Source organism: Meles meles, chromosome 5 (assembly GCF_922984935.1).
Source record: "Meles meles chromosome 5, mMelMel3.1 paternal haplotype, whole genome shotgun sequence".
NCBI lineage: Eukaryota > Metazoa > Chordata > Mammalia > Carnivora > Mustelidae > Meles > Meles meles.
The window spans coordinates 91,683,385-91,697,340 of NC_060070.1; the positions used below are offsets into that span (position 1 = coordinate 91,683,385).

The 13,956-nt window shown below is 44.3% G+C and overlaps 1 protein-coding gene across 5 annotated transcripts in view; it reads right to left on the reverse strand.

The window, feature by feature from the left end:
- Window positions 1-13,724, reverse strand: part of ZNF318 (zinc finger protein 318) — a 34,442-nt gene extending 20,718 nt beyond the window's left edge. For all 5 annotated transcript variants that reach the window (XM_046005540.1, XM_046005539.1, XM_046005535.1 and 2 more), the window contains exons 1-4: window positions 13,063-13,724; window positions 10,021-10,172; window positions 3,733-4,372; window positions 1,320-2,762 (exon numbers count right to left, since the gene is read on the reverse strand). In XM_046005540.1, coding sequence (XP_045861496.1) covers window positions 1,320-2,762; window positions 3,733-4,372; window positions 10,021-10,172; window positions 13,063-13,518 — 2,691 coding nt within the window. In that variant the 5' untranslated portion in view covers window positions 13,519-13,724. The remainder of the gene's footprint in view (window positions 1-1,319; window positions 2,763-3,732; window positions 4,373-10,020; window positions 10,173-13,062) is intronic.
- Window positions 13,725-13,956: the final 232 nt, after the last annotated feature.

The window sequence follows — 13,956 nt, forward strand, 5'->3', positions numbered from 1 at the left end:
CCGAGTGGCTCAGTTGTCCAAGTGTCTGCCTTCGCCTCAGGTCATGATCCTAGGGTCCTGGAATTGAGTCCCACATTGGACTTCCTGCTCAGTGGGGAGTTTGCTTCTCCCTCTGCCTCTGCCCCTCCTCCCTGCTTGTGGTCTCTCTCTCAAATAAATAATTTTTAGAGAAAAATTTAAAATCCAGGTATATAAATCAAATCAAGTCAAATCAAATCCAGGTACACATAGCCAAAAACCCACAATGTTTCAACTGTATTACTACTACTTGATGGAAAAAACAAATATAGCTTGTCTATAATGGGTTAGTGTGGAAAATCTATGTATTATCAGCCCGGACTTAGTGTTAGGTTCTTGAAGGAGTAGTAAAGGGAAAGCATTCAATCTACAAACAGTGTCTGTGCAGTCTCAGATTTTGTCTGTATTGAACCTATCCTCCTCTTTCTGGAGTTTAGAGTATCAAGAATTAATTTCTGTCTTCCCAAGAATTAGTTACATTTCCTTTAAACCAGAAAAAAAAATGACTGGCCCTTCGTTTTTTTCCTCCTCAGGTTTTCATTACTTTACTAGCAAAACAAATGTATACATATTACATTTTTATGTTCCTAAACAAAGTGAGTTATTAATTACTAAGGGAATGCATTAATTTTTCCATTTGAATTTCTGCTATTCTGTATTCCTCATCCCTACATAATTTTTACCTACTGTTTTCAAACACCTAGCATTGTTACATCATTACCCCAGCCACTGCTCCCTTTCTATACCTGAGAACACAGTGAAATTTATAGTATAAAGACTATTTTTTTCAAAGTGTCATAAAAAATGTGGTGTTATTCCTGGACTCTAAAACAAATCAGAACAAGCAAAACTTATTTCTCGGGTTTAATTACCAAGCAACAACCGGGTATTAGCTTTTAACCTGCATAATCACTATAGGAAAAAGATCCAAAACTCACTAAGGTGAAAACAGGTTTACTTATTCTCCTTCACCCAATCCAATTTTGGTTCCTCGCTCCCTGATGAGGTCATATTGAAAACTTCAAGGCTCTCAAGTCCTACCCATAGGGTTCTAAGGCCTGTAACTTTGATAGAGACACTTAAAAAAAAAAAAAAGGAAGTCAAGAAATCACAGTGGGACCTAGGGCCAGAATTCAGTTTAGTCCTAATGAGAAAAACGGGAGGGGCAGGGTATATGCATTACTTAGAGTGAGGACAGCAGCCTCCAAAAACTTCAAGGACCTTACTCCCTCTAAAAGACAAATACCAATTTACATTAAAATAGGGAGGCCCAGGCACAGGTTGCCAAAGCTAATATTCACCTTCTGTTTCTGGGAAGCACGGTTCTTCTCATCAGAGATCTTCTCCGGATTGTATCTTATGAGTGATGGGATGGACACCTGGACAGGCACTTGAGCAGAAGGAATTGAGCTTAGCACTGACTCCTCCTGTTTGGGCTCATCAGGAGTCACAGTGGGGATCACACGGAGATTGGGACGGCTACGAGTAGCTTGTTTGGTAACAGGTATTACCCTGTGTGGTTCAGGTAGAGAGTGGTTGGATGGCTGAGAGGCAGGGTACATGGGCCACCTAGAGGCTGCATATGCCATGTAATGCCTATAGGCATCGAAGGAAGCAGGGGGAATGGCAGGTCCCTGGTAGTTTGGAGGTATCCGAGCTGCAGCAAACTGAGATGCCCTTGGCATATGAAACTGAGATAATGAAGCAGGATGTGGAAGTCTAATTGGGGCAGACGGGGCTGATGGTAACATGCATCTGACCGCCACAGATGACTGAAAACCACTGCCAACTACCTCTGGCCCTGCAATATGACCCACTGAATGGTCAGACTTTAGAAATGGGGGGCTGTTTTTTGTGAGCAGGTAAGGATCTACAGGGGAGACTGGATGTGGATGGGACACCTCTGGGGAGTGGGTATTGCTATGGTGTGCCTCCCTGCTCTCCAGTCTGTGAGGATCTGAGGAGTGTTGATCAGCTGAGAAACGGTGGTCAACTGAGGGACAGTGGTCTGCTGAAAAGTGCTGGTCAACTGATGAACGGCGGTCGACTGAGGAACGTGACGGTTTCTTGCCGTGAAGGCGTTCCTGGGTGCGGGCAGCCAGTTTACTAATCTCTGCTACTCCGATATCCAGCCCTATGGTCTTAAGCAAGTCATGAATCTTGGCGTATTCTGGATTGGTCTCTTCTATTGATTCTAGTTTTACAGCTGGAGCCGAAGAGGGCAGGGAGCTTGCCTTCTGTCTCAAGACTTCACTCTCAGAGCCCCCAAGGGGCTTTGGTGGAGATTCAGCCTTTAAATCCTCTTCTTCATCCCCATAGAGAAATTTCTCCTCATCCTCAATATCAGGGAAACTACGGCGCCTTTTTTCCTGTGTACTGGTAGAGTCTGCCAACATGCTCAAAATGCGGGAAAAACCACTGCCATCCTGGCTAGCCCTCTCATGGGGCAGCAAGAAGTCTGTGTGTCGCTCAGGCCCCTCGGGCTTCATATTCAATTTCTCCTTGTGGCACAGAAAACTTCCAAACTTTTCTCTGAGAGGACTGTTGTCTTTGGGTATCCCAGGGAGAGGACCCCATTGGTAGAGGTTGCCCTGAGGTTCCTTTAGGGTAGTCTCCACCATAGCCCCCTTGTTTTCAATCTCGGAGGCAAAAGCAGCAATAGCACCACTTAGTGGAAGAGATGGGTGACCAGAGTAGACAGGGTGATCCTGGCTGGAGCTGGTACTGCTGGAAAAACTCTCAAGCTGCAAAGACAAGCATAAGTGATTTAGCCTCTATGCAGAATCTCAGAAAATAATTGAAATAAATACTTAAATATTTTGTTCTTCTTGAACTAATAGGGGAATGCTAAGTATGAATGAAAGGTAGGTACAGTATGCTTAGGCAGGTTCAAGATTCGGGTCTCCATCTCTCCAGATGCTTCTGCTGAAGCAAGGGGAAATAAGAAGTAAGGCAGACTAGCATGAATCCTCACTTTTGCCCATTTGTTGTAATCCTTATCAAAGAATATGAATTCATATTCGTATTTCCTCAAAGAGGAAAAAAAGACATATAAAAATGGAGCTGCTTTGGTTCAAGTGGGATCAGGAAATTGTGAAACCCTAACTGATCAGCCTTCCCTTGTTTCCTTATGCCCCCTTAGGTACTTCTTCAGAAACCTCTGACTCCTAAGAGAATAGCTAAAAACTAGTGCTCATGCCTGATCATCTTTTCACAGATGAAAAAAAGTAACAAGGCCCAGAATGGTGAGGTGACTTGCCTAAAAATCGCACAGAAAGTTGGCAGCAGTGGGACAAGAACCAGAATCCCCTGATTTCTGGTCTAGTGTCCTACCACTCATAAATCTTGTCTTCTCTCTAAAGAGAAATGAGGAAAATTCAGATCATCTCCTATCTTTGCCCTTTAAACTTAATTTTGAAGATATCCATATTCAAAGATTCCTACAGGGCTATCCAATTTAGAGAAAAAACTTATAAAATACCCAAAAATGTTTACTTAGAAAGCCTAATATATGACAATAGAAGCCCTCTACTGATGCACTGTTAGGCCTATAGTTTCCTTTGGAGAATCCTGGAAGATACAGCTCATAAGCCTAACAAGGTTGGTCCAGGATATTTTATAAAGATACTATTAGAAACATACACCCCTGAGAAAGTAACCAAGTTTTAAGACATTAGAGGGACTAGCAAGAGACCCCAGAAATGCAGCAGAGACCTGAATGGAAGGCTCCATGTCCACCTCAATCCGTTTCTTCAGGATTGACTTCTTGGGCATCACAGATACTTCCTCAGGCCGATGTAAAGAATATCCTGGCTCCGATGCTGTTAGGACACCTGATAGTCCAGGAATGGGACAGCTATTGTCACCACCATCAACTCCAACCAGCTCCTGACTCAAGCTCCTACTTCGTTCCTCCTCTTCCTCTCGTTTTCGCCTGGCAAGGTCCAGCTCTCGAAACTCAGGATCTAGAAACCTAGGGCTTGGGCTTCGTCTACGCTGTCGATAGTTGCGGGTCCCTGATGTAAAACCTGAGTGATCACCTCCCATGCTGTGTATCTTCTCTGTGTCATCATAACGGGGCCGTTTGGCCTCCCGACTCCTTTCCTCGGGTCTTATGGAGTAGGAGCCTTTGAGTTTGTCTCTATTCCTTTCTGCTCCCCGCAACAGCTCATCATGACAACCGATATGGGGACTATAATCAGAACGATGCAGGAAAGTTTCTCTTGTCCGGTAGTCCTCATCAAGTTGTCCTAAGAATGGACTAAGAGGTCCCTCCTCCCGGGAAATATATCGTTCAAGACCTCGAGAGCATTGGGAACTTCGAGTGAAGACAGAATCATCAGTCAGGTCATCCCTGAGGAAAGAGACAAGCATCACTGAATACAATGGACTTGGAAACAGCAAGACGAGGCAAGACTAAGAGCCTGACATTCAACCAAGGGGTTACAGAATACTCAAGACAAAACACAATAATCATGAAGTCCAAGAACAGACCCATGGATCATTTCTTCTCCTTTTCTCCAGGACACAAGCAGCTTTAGCCTCTAACCAAGGGGAGACAGTACTAGTCTGTCTGGACAGAACTCGTAGGCTAATCTCTTTGAGTAGATTTTGGAGATGCAAACTATCACACTAGGGTTTGGGAGATCTGAAAATACCACTGCTAGACTACAGAAAGCCCTGGATTACACAACTCCAGACTAGCTTAAATTCTAGCTCTTTGTTACCAAGAGTGTGGTGTGAATCAGCAGCATCTGTATTACCCAGGAACTTTTTAGAAATGTGGTCTCTCAGGCTCCATCCAGGCCTACTGAACCAGAATCTGCATTTTAATAGGATCTTCAGGTAATAGGTATGCACTTTAAAATTTGAGGAACACCAGGCCAGAGCAATGATTTTCAAGCTATGTTCTACAGAGATTCTGAAGACTGCTCAGGAGCTGCCTAAAAGAAAGACATGCTAAGGAAGCACACCCTGGCAGCATCTGGGTGGCTCAGTCAGTTAAGTGTGTGACTTCAGCTCAGGGTTCTGGGATGGAGCCCTACATTGGGCTCCATGCTCAGAGGGGAGTCTGCTTCTCACCCTTGACCTCTTCCCCTCCCCTTGCTTGTGCTCACTCAAATAAATAAAATCTTAAAAAAAAAGAAAGAAAGAAAGAAAGAAAAAAAGCAAAGCCTACATGGCTCTGGGTCTTCCACCTCACTGAAACTGTACTAGCTCTAATTTTATCTGTTTATGAGATAAAATTCTATATATCATTTGGAAAAGAAGTGTTTCACTGTAGGGAAAAAATTTTTTTTAACTACTAAGCTACCTGACTGGCTTTATTTTCTCACAAGTTTTAGAAGGTTCTCCAATGCTTTGTTTCGCTAGTTCACTTATTAAAAGCCATAAAATTCCTTCAGAGCCTATTTAATTCCCTCTTTTCTACTTTGCTTGGGTATCCACAAGCACCCTGTTAGTCCTGGGTCTGGAAAAAGTATGTGCTCATTTGGCTCACTATATATTTTTATTTCATAAAAATAATACAGTCTTGGACCTTTGTGGCATGAAGATAAAAATATAGGCTGGAACACCTGTCTTTCCAGTTCAGAGCTCTGTACTACACACAATAGTCCTAATCTTTTTGGGTACTGTAGTCACAGAGCTTCTATGCCCCCCAAAACAATCTCTGATTTAATCACAGGTGGAAATAAAGATCCTCCAGCACTTTGAGCATACAAATTTTAAATAATCTGAATGAAAAATTTACAGGTCACTCACATTCCATTCACACTGGTGTTTTCTACAGTTTCCAGTACCTACCTTTATTTTTTGAAAGTTTCTAAGAATTAGCTTTTCTTTCATTTTGTTTGATTTTTTAGTTGCTTTCTCTGGGACTGAGTTAGCAGAACACCAAAGAGTGGCCTTTTCTTATTCACCAGTCCTGCCTTTGTTTTAGACCTGGGTAATAGCTATAAATAACTTTATGAAAGACTACTGAAGATAAACTATCTCATCCACTGAAAGAATGCCACCCATGGGAATCCATGTTCCTATAACTCACCTGCTCCCTAAGAATCAGGAGAAATTTTGAGTTTTCAATATAGCATAAAATAGGGGTAAAAATGGAATTGAACAAAGGATGAACTCTGAAATCAAACTAGAGTAAAACATTTTGTTCTATAGGTTTGTTGGCCATGAACATACCTATTTCCAGGGAAGAAAGTCCATGAGTTGCTCCATTGCTACCATCTACCACAAAACTCTGAGTGTATTAGTTTAGGGGGGAAAGATACAGGCTCCACAGGTAATGGCAAATTCATCCATACTTCCATGTTCAGCTCCACACTAAAACTATTACATATTACCAAATGACATACCAGCTCAAGATCTAATCCAGCCCTATATGTCAAGAAGTCAGAAATAATGAGATGACTCCTCCCAGAGTCTCAGTCCAGTCCTGTAATCTCCAGCAAAAGGAGGCAAACAAAAACAAAAACAACCCCAAAACAAACAAACAAAAAACCCACAATGAAAAAATGCACATTAACAATTAAAATAATGAGCTGTCATGTAAACACAGGGCAGAAATTAAGTTGCTTATTAGAAGCTCATGTCTTCCTTTCCCAGGTCTCCCAAAGGATAAGAGAAAGCACTAGCTACAGTAAAAGTAAGCCCTATAAAGGTAACCATACCCTGTAGCTCAGAATAGTCTAGGGACCCACTCTCTCTGAAAGCTTTAGTTAAATCCAACTCTTTTCTAAAATAAGGTCTATCTATTTAAAAAACTGACTGTTGGATGTAGGTGATGAGTACATGAGGACTCAATGTCCTATTCTACTTTTTTTTTTTAAAGATTTAATTGGCATTATTAAGCTATTCATGAATTGGGCAGCATCTCATCTAGCAAGTAGAGGGGAGATCCCTCTCTGTACTTTTGTATTTATGAATTGCATTACATCAGTCAAAAGAAATACAACATATATCCACATAAAAGTTTATACAACAATTGTTCATAGCAGCATTATTCACAATAACCAAATCATGGAAACGACCCAAATTTACCCATTACTGATAAATGGATAAATAAAACACACACAATAAAATATACTGGCAGTAAAAAGGAAAGAAGTACTATTATATGCTACAACATGAGTGAGTCTTGAAAAATATTATGCTGGGGCGCCTGGGTGGTTCAGTGGGTTAAAGCCTCTGCCTTTGGCTCAGGTCATGATCCCAGGGTTCTGCGATGGAGCCCCGCATCAGGATCTCTGCTCAGCAGGGAGCCTGCTTCCTCCTCTCTCTCTGCCTGCCTTTCTGCCTACTTGTGATCTCATTCTCTGTCAAATAAATAAATAAAATCTTAAAAAAAAAATAAAAATATTATGCTAAGTGAAAGAGGCAAGTCACATATGAAATGTCCAGAATAGGCAAATCTATAGACACAGAAAGTAGATTAGTGATAAGCTAGGGCAGGTGGTGGGATTAACTAATAAATAGCTAAGAGTAGAGGTAATAAAACTATTCTAAAATTGATCACAGTAGTGAATTCACAACTCTAAGAATATACTAAAAGTCACCGAACTATACAACTTTAAATGGGTGTATTTTATGGTATGTGAATTATGGCTCAATAAAGCTATTACAAATATATATGATAAAAAAAGAAAAAAGATCCTCCAGAGCCCAAATAGCCCGTTCTTTTCCTCTGCTGATTCCTCAAAATGCTGGAAGAAAACTGTGTGCTTCTGTCTTTTCCCCATGGCAAACTGGAGGGAAAAAATCCTGCTCCTTCAACCTATGTTAGGGCAAAAAGGGTTAAGAATTCCATGAGTGGAACACACAATGTGTGTGCAGAGTACTTTGTTAACACGGGAAACTGACCTCACATCCAAATCTTCAAAAGCTGACTGTTTTCTTACAACCTGTTCATGTTCCCTTTCCAGAGTAAGTTACATTAATACACACAGAGATGCCAAGGTGAGAACACAGACAACTCTGGCAATCTGGCTGTAATCCAAACTGGATATAAAGTTTAATATATTCAATAAGGGAAGAGAAAGAATACCAGAGTCCCAGGAAAATGTTTATTTATTTATTTTTAAAGATTTTATTTTTGGATGCCTTGGTAGCTCAGTCAGTTTAAGTGTCTGCTTTTGGCTCAGGTCATGATCCCAGGGTCCTTGGATGGAGTCCCACATCGGGCTCCCTGCTCAGTAGGGAGACTGCCTCTGCCTCTGCCTGCTGCTCTCCCTGCTTGTGCTTGCTCTCTTGTTCTCTGACAAATAAATAAATGAAATCTTAAAGAAAGAAAAAAAACTTTAAAGATTTTATTTTTGGGTAATCTCTATACCCCACATTGGGCTTGAACTTACAACCTCAAGAACAAGAGTCGAATGCCCTATTGACTGAGCCAGCCAGGTGTGCCCAGGAAAAAATGTAAAACACCTACATACAAAGTACAAAAATGGCCTGGACCTAGAAATGGTCAGGCTGAAGACTAGACACGCTGTCAGGAGACATCCTGAGAATGCCAATTGTCCTATGACCCGGTTTTAGTAGATCGTAATTATCCACACAAACCATACTGAGCAAAAGTACACACAACAAACATCAAAATAATGGACTGGTACCTCCTTCTATTCTTCTTCCTTAAATAATCTTTACATCCAACATGAGGCTCAAACTCATAACCGTGAGATCAAGAGATGTATGCTCTACCAACTACCCCAGCCACGGCCCCACTGGTAGCTCCTTTTAGAACCTTAATCTCATTTTCTCTAAAATAGACTTGTCTCTCTGAAACACGATTCTGGAAAGAAAATACTGTCCCAAACTCCCTAAAAGGAAAATTCTAATTTTTACAACTTAAAAAAAGACAATTAGCTCTCTGAAGCACACGTGCATAACGAAGCTTATGGAAAGGGGAGGTGACAGCCTAGAACTGACAAGAGGAAATGCTAAAGTTACCTCAAAAACCTTAACAAGGAAGGAAGAGAGTCACAACATGCACCACCTACTCAATCATCTCCCAAAATAGAAGCAGTCAGAAGGGCAAGGGCTTTTGCCTCAATTAAGGGACACAGTTACACACCTTGAAGCCCTTCAGAAGCTTATGTTGTATGACCTAGAACTGTCCTGCTTTGCTTTGCACATGGAATTGCCACTACGGCTTTGAAGAAAATATTACCAAAGGGTAGCACTGGTCTTCAGACTTCCTGCCCAGTTGTCCCCGACCTGTCTGCCTATGCTCAGTGTACCACTGCATGAACAGTCTCAGTTTGTAAGACTATCACATTGATTTGTTGCTACTGCTAATCATTGTGAAAACTCCCAGTACACTGGGCAGAGACTGTAAGAGACATGGCTCTCAGCTCTCAGAAAGAGTGCTTTCCCTGTACTCCCATTCTTATTTATTTACTTTCCTGAGGTGAGACATACCTAATGCGATTACTTCCCATATATAGTTAAGTTCCTAATACCTGGGACCTATTACACTCTGTGGAGTGTGTTTGTCCTTCCTCAGCATTCCAACAACTGTAAAGTAGTAACTGAAATTAAACATTTTTAAAGACCTTTCACTTTCCATTAATGCTTACATATTTAGATACATACATTAGACAGAAGTTTATCTAAGCCCTTTCTGAACCTATATTTCAACCTGATCAAGCTGAAAAACAACACCACTAAAAGATTTCCTATTTTGTCCAGAACTTCCCTTTGTAGAAAGGATCCTAGTTCGAGTATCTTAGAATTCTTATCATCTCAACTGTTTTTAATCTGGGGAACTCTGCTTATGTCCCTTCAGCTTTCCAGATGGACTAGGATGACATTCTGAAGTCTTCTACATAACTCTTTCAGCAACAGAGTCTATATCAATATACTATCCCCACTCAGAAAGCCTTTTCCAATGTAGTACTTTGTACTGGATATAGGACATAACTTCAGTGCTGGCACCACTCTTTCAAACACATCATGCAGAAAAGAGCAACTTTTCTACCTTCTTCAAATGAAGCCTACCTGTCCACGTCCTCCAGATTATCCACTGGTGACCCCAGCCGATCACTAAGCCGCCGCCGTTCTGGTATGCCAACACAGAAATGGTCATTGCCAACAGTGATCCTTAAGCTCTGTTCCAAAGAAGAGTCAGAACGCAGACCAGGAGAGCGCCTCTACAAAAGTAAAAGATAATGTAATAGTCCATAGGATCAAGACATCCTTATACCCAAAAATGTACTCCTTAGTTATAAAGTAGCCCAACACAGAGAGAATGGTTATGGTAAGATCCTACCCCCAGAATAAAGCACATTTAAAAAAATCTTTTTTTTTTTTTTAAAGATTTTTAAAATTTGACATAGAGACACAGCAAGAGAGGGAACACAAGCAGGAGGAATGGGGAAAGGGATAAGAAGCTTCCTGCTGAGCAGGGAGTTCTATGTGGGGCTTGATCCCAGGACCTTGAAATCATGACCCGAGCTTAAGGCAGATGCTTAAAAACTGAACCACCTAGGTGCCCCAACAAATCATTTTCTTAGATGAAAGGCCACACTTCCAACCCTCCCCACCAGCGCCCTTTGCCCTTTCATTCTTTCATTTACTAGTACTGGGCATGGGATGAGAAGAGTAAATTGAATCTCTTCTCAGAATCTCTACATACACTCACTCTTCATTACACTGAAGCAAGCAAAAACTTTTTGTTTTTTAAGTACTTCTGATAGCGGAAAGTGCCATAAAATTATTAAAACATGATAACATGAAAGAGATTACGGAAAAGGAGCTACTTCAGAGAGAATGGTTAAAGGTGGCTTTCCTGAGGTGATACCATTTAACCTCACACTTGAATGATGAGATGTCAGCCTTGCAAACAGATGGAAGGATGTTTCAGGCAAAAAGAACAAGCTCTGTAATATGCTTAGTGTGTTCTGGGTAACAGAAAGGCAGCTAGTGTGACTGCAGCAAAGTGACAAAAGACAGGCAGAAGCCAGTTAGGAAATTCAGATTTTATTCTTAGTGCAGTAAGAAGCCACAGAAAGATTTCCAGCACAAGAGTGATATGATCTGACTACATTCTTCCTCTAGATGCTTGCATTGCTCATACTCTCATCTCCTTCAGGTCTTTGTTAAAGTCACCTTCCCAGGCCCTCCCTGGCTACCCTATTAAAAAAAGCATTAACTCCTTTCTCTGTTCTTGTTTGTTCTTAATACTTAGTTCTATTTAACATGCCAAATTATTATCTGACTCCCTCTGGTAGAATATAAGCTCTATGAGGGCAGGGTTTTTTGACTGTTCATGTTGTAACCCCAGTGCCCAGAACAGTGCCTAATAAATGCTAGACATTTAATAAATACTTCTCAAATGTATAAAATGACGATTTAAAAAATGATTTTGATTGATGGGTGCAGAATAAACTGGGTGGTAACAAGAGTATAAAGGATCCTAACAGACGGGAAGTAACAGGACTTAGACTAGAGAGATGGTAGGAGGACAGTTTGGGAAATGTATCCTGGAGTGAGAGCTGACAAATTAGATGAAGTGACTGACAGCCTGCACTTGGAAAAGGGAGGCAATCAATGTTTCTGGCTGAGCAATGGATGAGGTCTTTCACTGAGACAGAAAAGCCCAGAGCACTGGAGAAAAGAGAGGTTATGGAAACTAGTATTCAACTTTGCTTCCTCTATAGAAATGCTTGATTCCTCAAACTATACCTGCTCAGCTATGAAAATCTTAGCATAGTGACAAGTCAATTCACCTATGAGCAGAGTACTTAGAGTACTCTAACTCCAATATTTTTAGAAAGCCACCCCACCCAAGAAAACAGAAACTCTGCCATTGGGTTTTTAAAAAAAGATTGGTGAACTGAAAATAAAAACAAATTCCCAAACACCAGCCCCAGGCCAGAGGTGGTTATAAGGAAAGGTTAATATTACATCTAAATTTTTTTTTAAAGATTTTATTTTGGGGGAGCACCTGGATGGCTCAGTTGATAGAGCACGCAACTCTTGATCTCACGATCATGAGTTCAAGACCCACACTAGGCATGGAGCCTACTTCTAAGAAAGGCAGGCAGGAAGAAAGACAGAAACACAGAAAGAGGGAGAGAAACACAGAAAGAAAGAAATGTTTTAAGTAATGTTTTAGTAAATGTTTTAAGTAATCTCTCCACCCAACCTGGGGCTTGAACTCACAACCCTGAGATCAAAAGTCACACAGTCTACCAACTTAAGCTGGACAGGCCCCCCTAAACTTCTTAACCTCATGTTCTGTTCCTTGAGCAGGAGAACAAAACGGTGAAAATCATGGGTGCCAGGAACCAGGTAGATATGGATTGAATCACAGCTACACCACTTCTTAGCCATGTGACATTAAGTTGCTCAAACCTCTCTGAATACCTCAGCTAGTCAATAACGCGATTTTCACTGCCTCGGCTCACAAGGCTTTGACTGTTCAAAGAGAATGTGTAAAGTGAAGGGCTAGGCATAATCCTGCCACATAACTCAGTAAGTGGTGGCAGTTATTACAATGACTGTGGACGCACAGTTCATTTCAGAGAAGCACCTCCTGTTTGCTAAGAGTTTACACTCAAGGGGTCTATGCTGATGGGGTTTAGGCAACCCTAACTGGCCACAAAGACATTCCAGCTTCTTTTCCAAGACGTCTGGAGCAGCTCAGGTCTAAGGGGATACCAAACCACTGAACTCTGAGGAAACTGCACAAGTACCAGGCACACGGTTTGGAGGGCATTCCCCTCGCCCTGGCAAACTTTTCCGCATCTCACCTACAGTGAGAGAAACAGCCTATTCCTGAAACGGTGCACTGCCTCCCGACCAGGCGCCCGTTTGGGTCCCGAGCCCGTTATTGTGCAAAAAGGGATCCCGGGGCTCACAGGGAACCTCCAGGTTCGGGCGTCGCCGAGGGAACCCGTAGGGGGGAGGAGGGCCCTCGATCCTGGGACTCTGGCCTGGAGGCCTCGGGGCGCCAGTGCTGCGGGAGTTTCTGGAGGCGGGAAGCCCGGGTGAGGGGGCTAGGGTATAGAGGGAGTCTCGGTCGAGGGGTGGGATTACCCGGCTGCCGCTGTCGCCTGGATGGTCTCCGCGGCCGTCCCGGGCGAAGTCGGCGCGGGACTCCCCCCGGCTGCTGCCTCGGAAACCGGCCGAACCCGGCGGGAAGAGTCGTCGGCCCCGCGGCGGCGACGGGGAGCCACGACGGGCCCGCGGCGGGGAAGGGGAAACGCGACGACCCCGCGGCGGGGAAGGCGAGGCCCGGCGGCCGCGGGGCGGGGACGGAGAGCTGCGGCGACCCCGCGGCGGGGACGGAGAGGCCCGGCGGCCGCGGTGCCCTGAAGGCGAGCGGGGCCGGCGAGCGGGGTTCCGCGACGAGGAGGAGCCGGAGGGCGGCGGCGAGGTGCGGCGAGCCGGGCCTGAGGAGGAGCCGGAGCTGCGGCCGGTGCGCGGGCCGCCCCCGCCGCTCTCTTTAGGCCGGTGCGAAGAGACGGAGGAGCGGGCGCCGCTGCGGTACATGGCTCTGGCAGCAGCGGCCACGGCGGCAGCTCCGACCCAGAGGTACCCTGGACGCGGGGCCCCAGCGCGCCGCTGCAGCTGCAGCCTCGGCCGCCACGGCCGCCACGCGCCGCCCCCGCAGCCGGAGCCGCCCCCTCCCCTCCGCCCCGCGCCGCCCCTGGGGCCCGGCCAAGCGCGCGGCCGCGGCTGGCGGTTGGACGCGCGAGCACGCGTCCGACACACCCCCCCGCCCTCCGGGGCTCCCCGCTCCTCCACTCAGGGAGCGGCCACAGAAGCCAGAAGTGGGGAGGAGCGCAGAAGCCGGAGCGAGGCAGGCCGAGGGGAGGGGAAGCGGAGCGCGCGACCTGCTCCCCGCACGCTCCGCCCCAAGCCGGCAAGATGGCGTCGGGAAGGCCGCCCACTTCCCCTCCCCCGGTGGCCACGTGACCTCGAGGGCCT